This window comes from Alternaria viburni (assembly GCF_023758015.1).
Source record: "Alternaria viburni strain BMP 2772 chromosome Unknown scaffold_1, whole genome shotgun sequence".
Lineage (NCBI taxonomy): Eukaryota > Fungi > Ascomycota > Dothideomycetes > Pleosporales > Pleosporaceae > Alternaria > Alternaria viburni.
In genome coordinates, this window is record NW_026055770.1 from 306,584 (window position 1) to 326,165 (window position 19,582).

The following is a 19,582-nucleotide window of genomic DNA, read 5'->3' on the forward strand; positions in this document are numbered from 1 at the left end:
GATTGGTCAGCATGTGTTCAAGCCTTCTCACAGTCTCGTAACCTCGCAAAGAGTCATGCCGAAGCTGAGTATCGACAAGCAATGCTAGTCATGTTTGCTTCAATACTTGGAAATAATGTCAAGGTCGCTTGTCGTCAGAGTGAAGTGCCTACCTCAAGGATACCCATTGGTCAAGAACCACGTTATTTCTGAACGAGATATTCTTTTCATCTACGCATTTTTTATTGATTTTGAGCACCACAGAACGAACTGCTTGACTTCTCTATTACTTCTTTAGCATCTTATGCTTCTTGCCCACTAGACAGTGTCTAGCACTGACTAATCCCATTATTCTAGAGATCCTCTGACTTCTTTTCCTCTATGATGGGCTGTAACCTAGCGCTAGCCCAAACATCATCTGTTGACTCATCGTTCGTGTTAGGGTCCTTCATCTTCTTATTGTGTCCATGCATCATCACATTGTCAAGCCAAACTTCCATGTTCGCTTGCTTCTGAAATGGGCCATGAACCTTGGCGTTATCGTTTCGCAAAGTATGTTGTAGGAGTGGAATACCGGCTGCTTGCTTCGTTGCAACGCCCGCGAACGCGTTCCGCTCTAGTGTAGACATTACCTTGTAGATGCTGCGTAGATAGCCACGTTGATGTAACGACCAGAAAGCAAATCAATGCACGTAGAATCTAGTTGCATGAGTACCAATCTGGCATGAAATCTGCTCACCGCGCATAGTAAAGATGCTCCAAAATTGAGAAGTTCAGGGCGTGATCATCCACGAGCGTGAATCTATCGTCTTCGTTATGTGTTACTATCTCGAATTTGAGTTACAATTACCTAGGTATTCACATGGACTGCCGCTCACTACATACACATGGGCGCGACGCGTGAGGCGGCAGTCACTAGGGAGTGAGCGTGAATGACAATGTGCTGGCGACGAAGACTGTGACGATGTTGTACGTCTGCATGGTAGTGCATGGCAGAAGCTTTTGGACCAACACCACCGTCTGTCAATGGTCGCAGTTCTGGCTTCGCTTACATAATGGGGCCCGGCAATTGTCGGCTATGCATGCAGCCATGATCTCTCGTCTACTCCATCTCTGTCCCGTTTTTCCGGTCATCTAGCTCGATGTATTCCCAGTCATCCTAGCAGTTCGGTGCGCTGAATCTCTCCCGCCTGGACCTCTACCACCTGCCCAAGTGTCCTCTACCCAGCACACTTTGTTCTCGTTTAGATCCTGGATGCATCAAGTCAATTCCAGAGATCTTCAGTCATTGTTCTGCATGGAGCCCACTAATTCCGACGCGGTTAGCTCTGTCGCCCTCCTATGGAAGATGCTAGACTTGCCACACGAAGCTCTCGACTCGCTAGATCTGCCCTTCGATAGAGAATGCCTACCATCTTCATTCAGAGTTGATGTTCTCGCGCAGTCAACCGTTGCAGCGTCCGCGCTTGTTGCAGCCCTCTTTTGGTCTCATCGAAATGGATGTTCAATGCCCCGCGTTACAGTTCCGGCAGAGCATGCATGCGTTGAATTCAAATCCGAGCGACTCTATACTCTCAATGGAAAAGCCGCATCGCCCCCATGGGGAGTTATTGGTGGGTTTCATCGAGCAGCCGATGGATACGTCAGAATACACGATTCATTCTCAAATCATCGTCAGAACGCGCTTCGTATTCTAGGACTTCCACCTGACGCATCCAAGAAAGTTGTGGCACAAAAGGTGTCAAAGTGGAAAGCGGTAGAACTGGAAGCTGAGGCTTTTCGTTCCGGAGCTATGATTGCTGCGCTGCGTTCTTTTGATCAATGGGACGCTTTGCCTCAAGCCAAGGCTATTACAGACCACCCAGTTCTGATAACGAAACTTGCAACTTCCGAGCTGTGTATGCCATTAGAGCGAACCCCGAAGGTAATGGACAAATGCCTAGAAGGCATTCGGGTTGTCGAGATGAGCCGAGGTATGCAGCTGTACCAATAGCTTGTAAGGCATACACTGACCTACCCCGGATCTATAGTTATAGCTGCGCCAGTCGCTGGGAAGACGTTAGCAGCACATGGGGCCGACGTTATCTGGATCACATCGCCGCATCTGTCAGTAGTATCCATGCACGAGCTAACCCTGGAAAGAAGGTGTACTAACCATACATACGTACATCCAGACCTGATCTTCCCGATCTCGATATAGATCTATCGCGAGGCAAGCGCACGGTGCAGTTAGATATATCGAAGGCCGAAGAGAGAGCTAAGCTACTGGATCTGCTCTCCACAGCTGACGTCTTTCTCCAAAGCTATCGCCCCGGGAGCCTAGCAGCAAAGGGTCTCTCTGCAGAAGTATTGACCAAGGCCAATCCAAGCCTGATCGTTGCAAGCCTCAGTGCATACGGTCCCGGGAATTCATGGTCGCTAAATCGCGGGTTCGACTCGCTTGTCCAGAGCTGTTGCGGTATCAATGTAGCGGAGGCTGAGCGCCATGGAGCCGGCGAACCGATGCGCGCACTACCTTGCCAAGCATTCGACCACGGTGCCGGCTATCTTCTAGCAACTGGTATCATGGCCGCTTTGTATAAGCGCGCTACTGCTGGAGGCGCCTATGAGGTTATCGTATCGTTGGCTGGTGCTATGAGGTTTATGCGGTCTTTGGGGCGCTACGATGGCAAAAGCGGGTTCGACCGCAAGGATTTCAAAAGCCCAGAGGATGTAAAGCGGTACCTAGAACTGCGGCAAACGCATTTCGGGGAGCTAGAAGCGGTAACCCACTCGGCTCGCATCGAGGGTCTGTCAGTGGGGTGGGATGTCATGCCGAAGCCTTTAGGAAGTGACGCAGCACATTGGCTCTAATGACTCCACTATCCTATAGTTACTCTGATAATGCTCTCCTCTTATCTAAGCATGGATATACTTTGAGGAAATTCACCGCCCAAATATGACACACGACTCACTGTTGTTGAATTCCAACGCTGTGGTTCATGACAAGGCCTCACAATGAGGACCAAGGCTTCTGGGACATGGCCGCCATGTCGGCGGTTGAAAACGAACTACACAACCTCAAAGACGGTCCCCCATGGCTCTCTCTCTCGCTGAGGCCGTGTTTCAGACCCAGCGAAAACGATGGGACGCGGAGAAATGCGGTGGCGGCTTCAAGTAGCAGATCATCTTCACAAACCCTGGATATAAATACAAAGACGTCGACACGGGATACTGAGGATTACGCATCGTGCGATCTCTACCAACTCCGCAATGAAAACGTACGGAGCAAAGCTGGTGTGGCTGATGAGCCGAACGTAAAGGGATTGGCTGGGCAGTGGTGCTTGGAGACCGGAGGAGCTACCATCCATGTATACCTGGCCGAGACAGCACCTGAGCTTGTTCAAACATGCAGGGTGGTACCGTTGGCTTCGCCGAGTGGCACAGGTTGTTTATAAGTATTGCAGCGAACTGGTGGCACGTGTACGGAGATAACGCAGTATATCTTGACGAGGAATTTGCGGAGGTGTAGCGCAGGTCTCAAGGTTTCACGTGGGCACAGAAAGGAAGAAGAGTAGCGATTGGCGGAGTTATGGCGCGGATTGCAAGACCTACATATATAAAATCGAGAAACCGGCGGTAAGATAACCGGAAGGGACGTGGATGTATGTAGTGCTCGGATCTCTTCATGGGCTCCCGTTACCCCTCACGCAAGCTGACAAAGTTTTCAAGAATATTTTAATACACTACATTAATTTCGCTAGAGGCTAGTCTATTGCCGCCTACACTACTTTTAGCCTTACTACCTAACTTATATTACGTAACTTATTTTTAATAAGCGCTTACTAATAAAGCTATTACGCGTAAAAACTTACTAATACTTTTTTTAGTTTTTTTTAAATATTAGTAAGTTACTCTAAATATTATTTTTTTACTAGAGTAAGAGAAATTAGTATAATAACTTTTACGTATAGCGTAGTAATTATATTTAGCTTAGCTTATTACTTAAGCTTTTATAACGTAGTAATAACTTTAAGTATACTATTAGTAGTAAATAGTAAATAGTAACGCTTTTCTATATATACTAGAGAGATTCTTAATTATTAACTTTATAAAATTTAAATTTAATACTACTCTAGGTAACTATAGTTCTAGAAATTTTACTTTATAAATCTTTTACTTAGCTTTAGTAGTATCTAATCTCTACTTTAGCTTAAGTATAGATATAGTAAAGTTAATACTAGTAAAGATTATAATAATTAGAATTATTTTAGCTTTAGAGTTATATAAAAGAGAGAAAAATATTAGTAGTATATAGCTTTATATACTATTATACTTAAAAACTTTAACTTATTATAACTAAGAAATATTCTCTTAGAAGTTACTAGCGTTTTTTAGTAACTAATAGTATCTTTTTAAATTATTAGCTTTACTAATAACTATAGTACTATAGTAATATACTAAATAGTACTTTAGCAAATAATATTAAAGCTATTATAATTATACTATATACTAAAGTACTATTTTAAAGACTAGTATAAACTAGAACTAGACTGTAGTCTAAGTTAAAGGCGCACTCTATTCGTTCCTCACGCAAGCCGGGGCATGCATGCGCAAGAAGATCGTGTCAGCATTGGAGGAGCTACTACTACTATGAGACCACATTCTGATTATCTGCAACTCATACAGTCGGCAATGACAGCCGCGTTAGATATCACAAGGCCAATGTCATTTCATGGAGTACATGTCCCAACTGCGTACTTGCAGTCGTTGTGGAGTCCACTGACGTCATCACCCGCGTACCTGCATTAGCCTTCGCCCCTCTCTGCCTCCTCCTTGTCGTTTGCTACTAGTTCTCATACTCGACGCCTTCTCAGCCTATTGCCCAATTGCCGGACACTGTCAGATATCACGAGACCATATCAGCACCAGAGCCATGGCTGAAGTTGCAGCAGGCGCGTACGTTGCGGCCGAAGTGGTAGAACACACGGCAGAAGCAGGTTACGCCGCGTACATCGTCTCGAAGCCCACGCTCCCCCTCAAAGTCACTTTCAAACGCATAGCCACAGCAACAGGTGACTCTTCGGCGTATGTACTCCACTGCTACTACATAGGGTCAAACTGACCTCCAGACGCTCTTTGGCGCGTTCCAATCACACAGTCACGGTGCTCGGCAACAAGGCTTATATCTTCGGCGGCGATACTGCGAACAACGTTCTTGCGAGCAACCATGTGCATGCCGTTACTCTTGAGCACTCCGGTAAACCGGAGATGGACTACAGCATCGTTCCTGCTCTGTCAACATGCGAAGATGGCCGCACGCCAGCGGAGAGATCGAATCACGCAGCCTGTGCTTTCCACGGCAACATCGCTATATACGGTGGCAGTGATAACGCTGGCGATCTCATCGACGAGCAATCGTCTGTATGGCTGTTCAGTCCTGACAGAAAGAGCTGGGATATTCTACAGCCCTCCAAGGGAGATGTCGACACTGGAGACATTGGCCCGGGCCCGCGACGCAACGCGAAGCTGTTCGCGCATGATCAACACGTAGTGTTGTTCGGTGGTGTCGATGGCTCTGGGGACAATGCATCAGATTTGTGGCAGTTCGACATCGCTGCGCGCTACTGGACGCAACTTCCAACAGCGCCAGTCGCGACATCCAACGCCGCCTTGGCGAATGGTCAGTTATGGCTGATATCTGGATCCGATCCAATGAGTAGCCAGCTCCATCATATCAGCGTCTCGTCTTCCAGTGAAGAGAGGAAATGGGAGTCCTTCACGTTTCCTACCAATCCACTAGCGCCTGGCCCCCGTGCGCGACATGACGGCGCCTTGATACCGGTGACTACTGGGTGGGGCCGTAACTACCTCGTCTATCTCCTAGGCGCACGGAGCGACTCTTCTGCTAATGTATCCAACACGAAGCCAGAAGATCCAAAGCACGCAGGCGAAGTCACCCAATTCAGCGACACCTGGGTTCTCCAGATCCCTGCAAGCGATTTGGAGGCGAAGCCATCAATGACGCTCAAGAACGCCATCAACCCTGCAAAGATCAAAGATGCGATCCGATCTGCGCTGGGGGCTGATACTGGTCACTTGTCGTGGGCAGAGGCGGTAGTACAGACCCCTTCGGAGAAACAACTGGAAGAGGAAGATGGCAAACTGCATCCTGGCCCAAGGGCTCTGTTTGGATCGGACGTCATGGAGAAGGGCAGCAGCATAGTCTTCTGGGGTGGTGTAGATGCGAAAGGGGAGAGAGTCGGTGATGGTTGGGTCGCGAGTTTCGAGTAAGCGAAGGGTGCGTCACGACATTTATGGTGTCTATGCATGCAGGATGTGCTAGCACTTTGAGGTCGCCTTCACTTCCATAGTGTAGAGATCTATTTGGCGAAGAATATCCCACAGTGATAAGAGCAGAGACGAGAATAGTATCATATGCTCAATCGAGCAACGATACCTAGCCCTTTATGCGAATGGACTAGTACTTCAGGTCTTCCGATAGGCTGTCGAGATTGTCACCGTGTCGAGAACCTCTAGCCCAGTGTCCGAGTAATGGGGCACGTGGGGAGATTACAGCCTTGGAATGCCTCGGTGGCAGACAGGAGTTCGGTTTCATGGAAGCTACGTCTCACAACGTCTGTCATGGAAACATACGGTGTTGCTGTTCTTTGTGGCTAAGAAACGAGAGTGCAAGTGGGGGCCAGCCACGTGAAAGAATGCAGCATGTGAGTTTCAACAAAAGTGCGTTCAGTTCATTACATCAAAGAATAGTGAATGCGAGGGCAGTCACAAGCGGGTAACGCGGCTTTATTCTATATACACAAACCCTAATCCCTCTGATAAATACCCGCTATCCAACAAGCTCTCAACAGGGCAAGACCCCATGCCATGCCAATACTATCCCATACAACATTTAGCTTACTACCCATGACCTCCTTCCACCCGATGGCCACCTCAATCATGGCAATGTCAGCGCTCTCGGCCAGCATCAGCATCTCGACGTCGAAGATCCAGCCTTCCGAGTGCATGTAGGGGACAATATAGGGAAGTGCTGGTCGTGAGAACAACTTGAAGCCGCACTGCGTGTCCTTGATGCGTGCGGTGGCCGGAGGCGTCATGATGCGAAGGAGGATGTGGAACGAGTGCATCAAGAAGTTGCGGAGTTTGGAGCGCTGAACAACGGCTTCGCTGCCGACGAGATGAGCTCGGGAGCCGATGGCAACACCGCGCCCATGCTTGTCCTCGATGCTCTGGCAGCCTTCAACGAGAGCCCCTAGGTCCGAGAACCGACTCGCGCCATCCGCGTCGGCGAAGACAATGTACTGGCCTCGAACATGTCGCATGCCGTGCGTGACTGCGCCGCCTTTGCCTCTGTTCTCTTCAAGCGTGACGACGCGGATACTGCCGTGTGGGATGTGTGTTGAGTGCGCGGCCTTGGCGTCGCCGTTCTTCGACCACGGCCCTGGCTTCGACTTGGGGTGTTGGGCGAGTTGGTGCTCCTTTGCAAACTCCAGCGCTTTGTCGACGGTGCCGTCAGTGCTTCCATCGCTAACAACGAGTATCTCCCATCCTCTCTGGCTCTTTTCACCCTTGCCGCCAGCATGCGCATCACCGTATTGGCTCTCCAGGTAGTCGACAGCCTCCTCTAACATGCCTTCCAGCCGCTCCTCCTCGTTGTATGCGGGGACCACGACGCTCATGAAGAGCTCCGGTTCTTCGATGGGCATTTGTGGCGGTATGACGACTTTACTTCCCGGCTCCTTCGCAGCTTGTTTCTTGGCGGCTTCCTTCTCCGCTGCCCATTTGTCCAGCCAGCACGGAAGTTCTTTTGGGTCGCTTCGTGCACCGTCGGGTAGTATCGTCGTGTATTGTTTCTCGGAACGCCGTGGCAGTCGCGGAGTGGGCGCGAGGAGGTTCAATGCTATATAAAGCTGTCACTCATGGTCATTAGTCGCGTGCACGTTGTCATGTAGGCGCATGTGTCCGTACCCAAAAGCCCATGGCGCATAGCAGAAAGCCCAAGCCTACGAGAAGCACCCATGTTGGGGGCATTTCAATAGCATGCTTCGGGTGCGACTCGAAGCCGTAGCCTGCACCCAATCTCTGGGTATCGAAAGCGCGGTTCTCTTTCGACATGGCGGTTGCGGGGCCCTGACGAGGGCTTGTCCAGTGATGGTGCTACCGGAATGCTGTTGACATTGAGTCGGGATCGCGACCGCTGAGACCGGAACTGGCGGCGGATGGAAAGGTGTGCAATACAAAAAGGGAGACGCTGTAGTGGTCGCGCGATGGCCAATTGGCACGGGAAGATGCAACGTGGAAGCTGACGTACCTGACGGCCCGAGGTTCGTTAGTCAGCCTCGTTCTGCTGCGGCGCCCACCACCACAGCTTCTCCGCGTTGTCTTGTACTCCCTAGGCAGCTACTGCAGATATTTCACGCAAAAAACACCTAGATTTGTTGCCTCCAATTTCGCAAAGTCGTGTTGGCTGCTCCCTGGGCCGATGAGCTCAGAAGATGGCTCCCATCAGCGCTGAGTTTGGCAGAGTGGCACACACTGAAGTCTCGACGTACCCTTTCATACGGCGGCACCAGCAACGCACATATTGGTCGATAGCAAGCCGTGGGCAAAGGTCTCACGATGCGAGGTGCAATATGCGCTAGAACAAGTGTTCAACGTTACGTTAACATAAAGTATACAGATATGCAGCCTAACGACAACCCGGCGGTTTCAAAATGCCAATCCAAACACCATCGCTGTCTGTACATATGCGTGCGCGAAAAATGGATATTGCTGTCCAGAAAATCTAAGGATCCGAAAGAAGTGCGACTGAAGCGCCAGCATGAAGAGAAGCAAGCTATGCTTCTTGTTCATCTGATCGTGTAACGCGTTTGTCCTCTCCGTCTGTATATACTGTAACGTGTCAGAATCAGCCTGGTATGTAGGTGTGGTTGAGCACTCACCATGTGGACGAATGAACCAACTGCACAGGAACGCAGTCCCGAAAGTCGCTGCAAGACATACGAAAACGGTTTGTCTGTACGCGCCGACAGTGGCACTGTAGATACCGTTGAAGATGGTGGGCCCCATCACACGTGCAACAGCATGAAGTAAGCCCGTGGCACCTAACAGTTGACCGACCTGATCTTGCGGCACATGTTTGGTCAATGCAGCGCCAAGAGTGGGCGAACCGATACCGCCAATGGCAGCAATAGCGCCAGAGAGTGCGAAGAGCTCGCCTTTGCGGACAAGGGCATATCCGAGGAAGCCAGCCATGTCGAAGAAGATGGCTGCACGGATAATGGAAAGGTCGAATAGGTCAGAACCTGAACTGCGCATGCGGGCAGCCCCATTCTTCCCGCGGAAGATGCGGGTCAGAATCGGCAGAATGACTAGAAGAGCAAAAACACGCGAGCTGTTCACGATAGTGGTAAAGCGGCCGCTTTCTAGCTCATGCCAATCAAATTGGCGGCGCGTGTAGACGAGGACAACGCTCATGGCACCCATTGCGACACCAAACATGATGGTATCGGTAGCGGCCAACAGAAGTAGGTTCCAGCGCAAAGCCGACGAGGTGCCAGGTCCAGTCGGCCAGAGAATCTTCAGCGGGCCAAACAGGTTGATAGAGCGTAGCTGGTTGATGAAGTCGCCGGCGGGACCCTGTCGTTCCACTTCCTCTCTGCGCTTCTCACGTGCGGCTTCCTGGCGTGCTTTGCTGAGCGATTCGGGGACAAGGAAGGCAAGGAATGCAATGAAGATCAAGTGGGCACCAAGGGCCATGTAGAAGATGAGCAAAACGGCTTCGGTCTTGCCAACGTACTTCTGGCGCGCATTGATGATGTAGCCTGCCAGCGCGGGTCCGATGGCGATGCCGCCAAACAAGCAAGCGTGGAAGTAGGAAAAGGCGACGTTCCGCTTCTGTGGTGCAACGCAGTCGGAGGCATACGAGTGGGCACATGCCATGCCGACGATGAAGGATCCCGATACGCCCTCCAAGCAGTAGCCAACGAGTATCCAGTTGACGTGCACCGTGTCGGGGAATTTGGCGGCCAGGATTGTGAGGACCTCGCCAAAGAGGGCGCCGCAGGTGTTGGCTATCATGAACTTCTTGCGCCCGTACCGATCCGAGAGGGCGCCAATCTTTGGGCTGATGATGGCGGAGAGTATGCCGGAGCACAAGCTGGCGTACAGGAGGAAGAGGGAGGAGCGCGAGGACACGGCGTCGTTCTGGCATCGGTCCTGGCCCGGGTCCATGGGAGAGGATATGGGGTCGGTCTCGAGGGTCGCGTAGTACTCCTCGCAGACGAGGTCCATGATCAGGTTGATCTTGGGCACGATGATGCCGCCAAACGCGATGGTGAAGAGCAGGAAGGGAGGCAGGAGCCAGAATATCTGCTGCCGTCAGTCGATGCGCCCTCGACGCGAGGGGCTGCGGGGGCGTACCGAAGGGCGCTTCCACCAGGGAAGGCCGCGAAAGTCGGCATCGCCAGCCCATTGCTCGTGTCCGCTGGCAGCCGGCGAGGCACCCAGCAGCGGCGCGTCCTCGTCGTCGCTGTCGGGGCCCGGTGTCCTGGGCGTCTTGGAGCCATGGGCGCGCGCCCTCAGCTGCTGCTCGATGTCGGTGTCCTCGACGAAGGCGGCGTCGGTGTTGGAGGCCATGGCGAGGGCTGTGTGTGGTTGAGCTGGCGTCGTCGTGGGCGTCGAGATCCGGGGTTGCGTAGCGTCGTGTCTGGGCTAGGGGGCCGCGCGCATGGCTACAAGTCGACGGCCAGGCTAACGAGCGCGACTGTAATCATTTTCGGCGTCGGGTGCAAGCGCGGACGGCAGCTTACCAACAACAGAGTGCTCGCGTCATGACGTTGCGATAGTGAATTATCACATCCCACCCATCGGCCTCTCGGGTGCACTGAGCCTCCGCCGCAGCTAGCGCCTCCCTTTCGTTGGCCAAAGCCGGACACTTGTTGCATCTTGCATCATCTGTGCAGCACGGTAGCTTTCATTTCTCGCTTGATTTATCCCGCCACATCTCAATGACGCCCTGCAAGTCCTGCAGCCTCGTTGGTCGAACAAGGTAGTTATCTACACCCGAAGCATACGCAGCATTGCGGTCTTTTTCGCTCACAAGCCCGGTGAGTGCGCATATGTACGTCCTCTTACACCCTGACCGCGCTTCCGTCTTCCGTATCTCCCTCGCAACCTCGAAGCCCGAGACCTCGGGCATAGAGAGGTCGAGGAAAATGAGATCGAAAGGTTGCGCAGCTGTTTCGCCGCCGGACTCGTTGGCGTTCCTGAAGGCATCGATGGCCTCTTGGCCACCGCCGACAGGTGTTGCACCTGCCTTGCTACACTTTTTTGCATACATGGCAAGTACCTTGAGATTTACAGCGTTATCGTCTACCAGCAGCAGCCTAGGCTCTGCCACAGATGCCTCTGGTGATGTACAGACTGCCGGGTCTTTTGCTCGCTCAGTATGCGCTTGTACGTCTCGGTGGTCGGGTTGGGCTCCATTAGACCTTGCTGCCATGTTCATCTCTGGAGTGACCGCTGGGCTGGCGGCTGGCATTGCTAGTGGCTGCCCACCGCTTTCCTCGCCGTCTAATTGGGGGCTCCTCTCGAGTTCTAACCGGGACAGCAATGCTGTTGGCGCAGCACGACATTCGTCGGTTGCGTCTCCGCGTAATTGGCTGCGGCTCCCTTCTACTGGCTGTTGCTGATCATAGATTTTCGCGACTGATTCCTGGTCGGAGTTGTGGCGAAGCTCAGAGGGGGGGACTTGGCTAGGATACAAGTGCGCCAGCGCATCCTGGATTTTTGAACTAGTGACCGCACCCGCAATTGTCGCGACACCCTTCAAAGGCGTTGAGTACTGACTGGGAGCGGTCTGTACATCAGGGCAGAGACGGATGCGCTCGTAGTCGTCAGATGCGCCACCGCAAGCCCGCAGTGCACTGTCTTCGTCCTCCTCCAAAACAACAAGCAAGCGCCACGGCGAGGCTCTGCTTGCACTTTCCCAAGGAATGACCCGAATGTGGAACCACCGGCTTAGACTCTTCGCAAGGGAGCCCAACAATAAATCAGTACAGCGCTGGTCTCGTAAAGAGTCTCCTGATCTCCAGCGCGTCGGTGTAAAGAGGCTCATGTCAAGCTGGTGTAGCTCAGCAGTACCAGCCTGCAAATCTGAGCTCTCTGATGCCTCTTCTGGAGCCTCATAAAGTGCCTGACTCGATGGGAGTGTGACAGTGAATGTAGAGCCTTCTTTCTTGTTTGACTCAATCTGCACATCACCGCCTAGCATAGTGACTGTTTGCTTGACAATGGAAAGTCCAAGGCCAGTACCTTCTGCAATGGGATCCTCCTGAGAAAATGGGTCAAAGATTGAATGGCGGATGAAGCCGGAAGAGATGCCTTTACCGCCGTCTGTACAAGATATTTTGGTAGTAGCGTCCGTGAGATCCAGTGAAACTCGAATGCAGTTTGTCGGTTCTCCAAACTTCAAGGCATTATTCTCTCTTACGTCAGTACGGCTCATGCATGCGCTTTTTGTATCTGTACAACTTACTATAAGATTTGTCAAGATCGCCCGAAAGCTAGCGGCGGCTACCAGACGGCACGACCGATTGGCATTCGTGTCGAAAGTTATGATGGGATGATAGACAAGACCTTTATTCCATGAGCTCTGACCGGACTTGGACCGCCTCCACCAGTTTACTTACCATGCATCGAAGAATCAGGCTGGACAGCCTTTTTGACGCGATACCTGTGTACTTCACTGTGAATGATGTCCTCGCAGGTATCCATCAGCTTTACAGTATCCTTGTCTTGCGAGGAAGCTGCCGAATGATGAGGTGCAAGACTTGACGAACGGAGAAGCCCATCGTTCGATGAGTCTGATCTTGGTAGAGGTGCACTTTGCGACCCGGAACTGATGTTACTGAAATATAGAACGCGCTCAATAGTATCGAGCAATGACAAGCCACTGTATCTTGCCGTCTCCAGCAGGTCGCGTTGGTGTGCGTTGTGTGGTGTGTCCGCTAAAAGCTCAAGGCTTGATAGTATGCCATGAAGAGGTGTCCGCATTTCATGTGAGATCGATCCGAGAAAGTCTGATTTAATCTTGTCTATAGCTTGCGCTTCGAGACGCCGCACTTGCGTCATTATCGTGGTGCAGAATGCTGAAATGGAAGCAAGATCCGTCGAGCCGAGATAGACTCTTGACTGATTCTCGGCGAACCCGAGGACCGCACCGATATTACGTTCGTGAAAAGCATCCCACAGTGGCATCAAGACGATCTGCTCTGCCCGCAGGAAGGTTTTCGAAAGCTCCTTGAGTATGAGGGTATCTTCAACTAAAGCGACGTCGTCTGCGCTCGTAGCAACAACGATGTCGCTAGTGTCATTGAGTAATTGGAACACAGCCCCATGTGGAAATAATTCAAGCAATCTGCTTGTCAGACTGTGGCTTAGTTCTTGAGGCCTGTGCGCTTTTGGTCCGAGATGCTCGGCTAGCACGTTGGAGCCGTTCCAGATGGGGTTCTTGTTGCTTGAGGAGCCCAACTCTTGGATGCGAACTCCGTCAAATTCGAAAGTATCGTAGAGCAATGTAGCTGAAAGATGGTACAGCTGCAGAGCTGCAGCGGGATAGAGGTTTGACACCAGAACTTCATGTTCAGTATGGCCGCCTGATGAAAGATTCTTGTGAGCAGGCTGAGCCGCCAGTCCTGCGCTCGTACCCATCTTGAGTAGAGAAGCCACACCTTGGTTGAACTTGAGCACACGCTTACCCTCCAGTGCTTCTACTGCTTGTTCCAGATGACGAATAATGTGTGACGCTGTCTCAAACAAGTACGAGCGGTGGGCGTCCGAGAGCCCACCGTGCGACGGCGTTGAGCTGAACGTGAACACAGTGCCAATGTTTGGTCCTCCATAGGGGTTCAAAGGAACACCAGCATAATGTCTGAACTTGGCAATATCACCCTGAACAAATGGGAGATGTTTGGTTCTCTCCAATTCAGCCATATCAAGCTCTTCGTAGAGTGCCATGCTCCCGCCTGGCTCATTCTGCCGCGTGATGGTACGCTCGCACAGACCACCGTGATGAGTTACCGACTCGCATCCGTACCATCGCGTTGAGTCTTCTGTGCCAATTAGACACTGCTAGAATTTGACGTATGTCCGCGATGCTGTTGATTCCACTCACCCAAGGTGACCTTGGCTTCATCTGCGTTGGCCCGACTGGCCCCCGAGATGAAGTATTGCGTGTGGTCGTCTAGCAAGCTGATCATGGCCAGATCAGCGCCCGTTTGATGGATGACGCAACGGAGCAACGCAGCAAGCGCGCCGTCTGGTTCATTCTTGACGTATCTGCCGTGTGGCTCCAATGGCCTGCTCGTGAGGCCAGCGTCCGAACCACGCACGTATTTGACGACAGATGGCAGCACCTGGCAGAAGCGTCGGACTTCCCATACTCGCGCGCGATCGCCGATAGTCGCTCGTTGCTGCTCGGTGAGTTCTGATAATGACATGGCTTGCGATGGCTTTTGTGGTTGTCGATGGTGCCCTCCACGCTGGTCGCACCGCCCACGGAGAACCCTGCAGACCGGCGGGGAAGTACCTAGGTACTTTGGCGCCTCGCCGGATACCTGTGCGGCCGCGATGTCGTCTCACAGGCTCCGAGTGTCAATATGGTGTACAGGATATATGTTGGTTTCCATCTGCCTCATCCAAGAATATATGCGCCATGTGCAGGCGCCTTTGTAATGTCCAAAGCTCTGTTCCGTGGAGTTTTCAAGCCCGAACTTGAAAGTTCGCCTCCTGGGGTCCATTTGTCGCACGCCGATGATGTCATTGGAATCGCACCACCGTTTCCGCGGCATGGCTGCGCTGTGCGACTCTCCACGAACCAATATCACGCCATGTGCTCGAGTCTCCAGGCTGTACACCAATACTTCCGTTCCAACATTCCTCTTATATGCATCTCCTAATTCACTGATAAGTTTTGGCCTTCGGCTAGTGAGTTCTTGGACCTAGGTACTTTCTGCCAAAGACCCTGCAAGACTCCAATCGCAACCAACGTTGCAAGCGACAAGAGACCAGAGATGGAATTTGGCGATGCGTGACCGACCTCAAGACAACTGTGATGCTCTGGTAGCATCGGTCGCAGCAAGAGGTCCTGCATATGCAGGAACTCAGGCGACGTGGAGCTTACTTCCTGTAAAACCATCGCGTGTCAACTTCGTCAGAAGCCATAGGGGGCCTACTGTTCTCTGAGGGTTATAGCACAGAAGTCTCAACCCCGAGGTCGTCTGAGAAAGCTTCCAAGGTTAGCTCCAGTTTCACGTCGAAGTGTCTGAACTTTAGGCCTGTTCCGGCCCCTTTCTCAGATACCTAAGCGCCTTCCGGTGAACACCACCTGCCTGGTAAGTCCCTTCCTGCGCATGGAGGCGTCGAAATAAGGACTGTAGTGTCGTCCGTCGTTATCACTCACCTTTAACACTGCATACCAGTCTGATCTCAGCCTTCAGCCCGGTAAGCATCAGTCAGATGTCACTCGGTTGGGCATTGTTGCCTGCAACTGATCGGTGATCTTTCCGGCAAACAGTGGGCCTGATATGTTCTTCAGCCGTCTGTAGCCATGCTCGCGCCGCCTTTTATATGCTTCTTTCTGCGTTTCGGGGTTTGCTCCGAAAGACCGTGCGTAACCGAAGGCAACACTGACTTGCTTCATCCCGGTCAAAGTCAGCGGGTGAAATATCTCGGCAGCTCAGATCCATCTTAGATGACGACATGAAGGTCATCCATAGTTCATGCGGGATGAGGGTCTTATCACAAGGCGACCTCGGGACATATGTGATAATAACCTAGCTTGCCTCAATGCGAACCACTGCTTCTGCATAGTAAGGCGAGTTCTAAGTTAAGGTTATAGCTTAGCTACCTAAATATGTGCGCACTTTACAGACACCGAAGTCCTTCAGCCTTGCCATGTATACACCACTCCTTCTAGCCCCCAACGCTAGTGCTTACAACTTGTGTCGATAACCTCTGGTTTCGCGATCGCTACGACGTCGCCTTCTCGTTTTACTCGTTTTAATTTAGTCCATGGGTGTTTCCTGGTAAATCAGTCAGAAGGAACCTTCAGAGGTAGGAGATCCAGGTGATAATGCAGCTTGGGGCTGCCTAGGTGTGCACCACCGTGGGGTCCGTCATCAGACTGTATCCGGAGAGCTAATATAGACCAGAGGAACTGCGACGTCTTATCAACATCTTTATACACGATGTTGCCCCAAAGTCGATTCCAAGCGGCCCACTCCCTCGCGCCTCGGGTTCATTGATCAGCGATACGCTATTCTATCCATCAAGAAGTCCGCGCCTGGGGTCGTGCGAGGTTGCGTGTGATCAAGCCAAGCTTACTTTGTGACTGTACCATCTTTCGATTACCTGCTTCTTGAATCAAGGTAGGGTACGGCATACTGCACCTCGCGGACTAGCATCGGGTGCAGCCGACCAATGTAGTGCGCTACAAGCCGGTAGTAGCAGGTTATGGTAGGGTATCTACACTTTGTCCTTCACTGGGCTTGAGGGCCGACATGCAGGGCACAGAATGCAAGGTGTATCGGCCCGCAGGCACATAATATAGTCCGTAAGTATTGCGAACTGATTGGGAGCCTTCCAGCGAGCAACAGAAACAATGACATATGCGACCTCTGGACCTTGTGAGAACAAGGCTCCATCGCGGGGTGGGGCTATAGTCTTTGAGGTGCCTAGGTAATCGATCCGCACTCGTAATTAGTAGGCATCGGCTTCTAACCCCGTATACTGTCTTTGACATGTCTTCACAGTATTCATGGACACTCAAATGGGATTGGCAAATTTAAGTGGATTGATGTTCCCGGGTTACTCTATGAGGAACGGCGTCGCAAGGGCTATTGCTTGAGGGATACACAGGTGTGAGAACGTGGCCCTGATTCAGCCCTCTTCGCGTCTTCGACTCAATTCTGGGTCAGCCTTGTTCCAGTTGCCCTTCTAGAACTGCTCATTGGCCTTTGATAGACTCTTGATACACTTGGACTGCCCATTTCGTCATCTCATGCATCGCAGTCGACGGCTGAAAAACAGTCTTTCAATGCACAAGAGGTCTCAATGGCTCACAAATTATGTCATGATATGGGTTGCTACTTGGTAGGCTCCGGTAAACACAGATATAAGCGGTATGGGTATGAGGGTTGTTGGGCCGCGGGACTGCCGTAGGCAGATTACCCCGCCTTGCGTACCATGTCCGAGGATGGCCCAGTTCTCTGGGTTCTGTATGACTGTTGCCCTACGCTAGGAGCAATGTAGCCGCTCCATCACTATCACATAACACGCCTCTGCTAGGTTGAAACGGCCGTGGCTGGGACTTCTCCTGTTGATTCCAGCTGCATAGCTGTTCACCTAGTTCATCATCGATTAGTACGTACAGAGATGGCACACGTAGCGTAGAAACGCGTCAAATTTAATCATATGTAGTTGCTAGACTCGGTGTTGCGTGCACGAGAAAAGGTTCCAGTAATCCGGGGTGATCAGGGCGCATCATTGAACACCAGAAACGATGAAACATTCCTGTGATCGGCCTGCTCGTGCAGTTTCCCCTCATCAAACCGTACCACTCCCTTTGAAAGCCATAATGAATGCGCGTATACACTTATTGAAACGAAGCCCAGAAGGCATTGTGCTTGTCAGGCAACAGACTGTGTGCAACACCATGATTTTCAACTGGTTGCACATATGGGCTTTTCTTTCGCATGCTGACTATGCGCAGATTGAGCGGCCATCGAGATGCCTATTCAGTCCTCATTCGAGGGTAGTCTTGCACCCCACAATCAGCACATCTTTAGTGTATAGCACACTATGCTGAGTAGTCCCTTCAAGACGCTTCGCGTGTCGATACACGACATGATTTGGTCCAGAGAAAACGCCATGCTTTCCGTAACGGCCATGTTCAGACGACAGCGCAGGAGCAACTACGCCTGATCTGGTGTAGCACATACCGCTTAGTTTACGACAGCCAGCGGCAATGCCGGAGCTGGCTTGGTGATGATGGCTTGTGATCAAAATTCCCTGACCGTAATTGGTTTTCCGTTGCGAGATGATGACCATGCTGGTTCGTGCTCTATTTGACCTAGGTACGGTCAGCCAACATGCGTATGGGGAGAGGATATGAGTGTTTCAGGTCGCTATCACGGTTTGCCCGATTGCATACACCTAGATCAACAGCTCATAGCACAATGATAGTGCGCTTGATTGGTTGAGAGTCGTGTGCGCAGTGCTTCTTGGTATTACGAAACGACTTCAACAATGGTCGCTGTGAAATTCGCGTCTACCTACAATTGGATTATTCCCTGAGCGATGCCTGACCGGACCAGGAAGGACTTGTTGTTCTGCCGCACCAGCTGGCGAAGACCCAAGGCAAAGATATTGTTGTTGGTGGTAATGGGATTGGTTACTTGACCAATCGCATGTCTTGATGTGTTTGGGCCCTGATGCATATAGGTGACGAAAAGAACGTAATGGCATTATATCTTTCGACCAAAAGGGCATGCATTGAGGCGCACCGGTCTTTGGGAATATGAAGGTTAGGACGCGTCTTAGCAGCCTTCACTAAGCGCTTGCCGGCAATGCCTTGTGCCTCGTGTTTCGTGAGAGGGCGCAATGAGCGCTGTGTGTCTTCGGGCCAATACCGATAGCGTGGCCACCATTCATTGGCATCTATGCTGATACCAGGTAGGTAATCGGGGACCCGGCACATAATGGCCACGCATCGGTTGTGGAAGCAGTATCGTCCCGTGCAAGCGTTTGTAGCGCCCACGATGATCGAGTCGTCGTCCAAGCGGACTGTCGGAAATTAGTACTGATACAACATACACGGCGTACATGTGACACCTTGCGCAGGCAAACAGATGACACTCCCTGTTCGTCGGCAGATCTGCTATGTACAAGGCAACACCCTGCATTCTGGTGGGACCAAGGACGTAGGCCTCGAAAATTCCATCCCGCTTCATAAAATCTGAGCAAATCAGTCCTCGTGTACGTTATCTGGCTTCGGCTTACGATGACTGTCGCAAGGTCTTTTGCGGGGATAGTTGGCTTCAGATTTGAAGCGTGAGGATGTCGCAGACGCGTCAGTATTGACTTCGCGGCTGTGTTGTGGCTAGGGGAACTCTCGACGATGAGCTGAAATAAGCAAGCTGTATTCGCACAGAGGAATGAAGCCACCCGACCAACGCATGGGCTTCAGCCGCATGTATGGTCTCTGCGAGCCTCGCAGGTATTGCCTTCCACGAGATGGAGGACTACACGGTACATGCACGCAGATACGCCGGAACATGTAGTTAACCGGTGTGAGGCAGAGTCGGAAAACACTATGGTCTACGTTGCAAGACTTGCCTTGCCGTATGTGAGGAGCGCTGGCACCCACGGCATTCGATGGATGAACTTTTGATGATAAGCGACAGTGTCTAGGTATTCATTGGATGGATGGTGTATGTATGCATGGGCATGCCGTTCCGGGTTGCTTTCACAATGTGGAACGCTAACCTCGATGGAGCAGACGAGAATGTGGGGCTCATGTGGCCCCCATCATGGTGAT

General features: G+C 51.6%; 4 protein-coding genes across 4 annotated transcripts; 1 reads left to right on the top strand and 3 right to left on the bottom strand.

Annotated features, from left to right (window-relative positions):
* Positions 1 to 4,894: 4,894 nt before the first annotated feature.
* Positions 4,895 to 6,252, top strand: J4E79_000110 (uncharacterized protein; the record flags this gene model as incomplete). The annotated part of the gene is made up of 2 exons (XM_049349028.1): positions 4,895 to 5,046; positions 5,091 to 6,252. The coding sequence occupies 2 exons, from the start codon at positions 4,895 to 4,897 to the stop codon at positions 6,250 to 6,252; spliced, it is 1,314 nt and encodes a 437-aa protein (XP_049215815.1).
* A 536-nt stretch (positions 6,253 to 6,788) lies between these two features.
* Positions 6,789 to 8,097, bottom strand: J4E79_000111 (uncharacterized protein; the record flags this gene model as incomplete). Its single annotated transcript, XM_049349029.1, has 2 exons — positions 6,789 to 7,892; positions 7,951 to 8,097. The coding sequence occupies 2 exons, from the start codon at positions 8,095 to 8,097 to the stop codon at positions 6,789 to 6,791; spliced, it is 1,251 nt and encodes a 416-aa protein (XP_049215816.1).
* A 721-nt stretch (positions 8,098 to 8,818) lies between these two features.
* J4E79_000112 (uncharacterized protein) lies at positions 8,819 to 10,620 on the bottom strand (the record flags this gene model as incomplete). Its single annotated transcript, XM_049349030.1, has 3 exons — positions 8,819 to 8,874; positions 8,925 to 10,353; positions 10,405 to 10,620. 3 exons carry the CDS (start codon positions 10,618 to 10,620, stop codon positions 8,819 to 8,821), a joined length of 1,701 nt encoding a protein of 566 aa, XP_049215817.1.
* Positions 10,621 to 10,957: 337 nt separating this feature from the next.
* Positions 10,958 to 14,483, bottom strand: J4E79_000113 (uncharacterized protein; the record flags this gene model as incomplete). Its single annotated transcript, XM_049349031.1, has 3 exons — positions 10,958 to 12,378; positions 12,675 to 14,096; positions 14,159 to 14,483. The coding sequence occupies 3 exons, from the start codon at positions 14,481 to 14,483 to the stop codon at positions 10,958 to 10,960; spliced, it is 3,168 nt and encodes a 1,055-aa protein (XP_049215818.1).
* Positions 14,484 to 19,582: the final 5,099 nt, after the last annotated feature.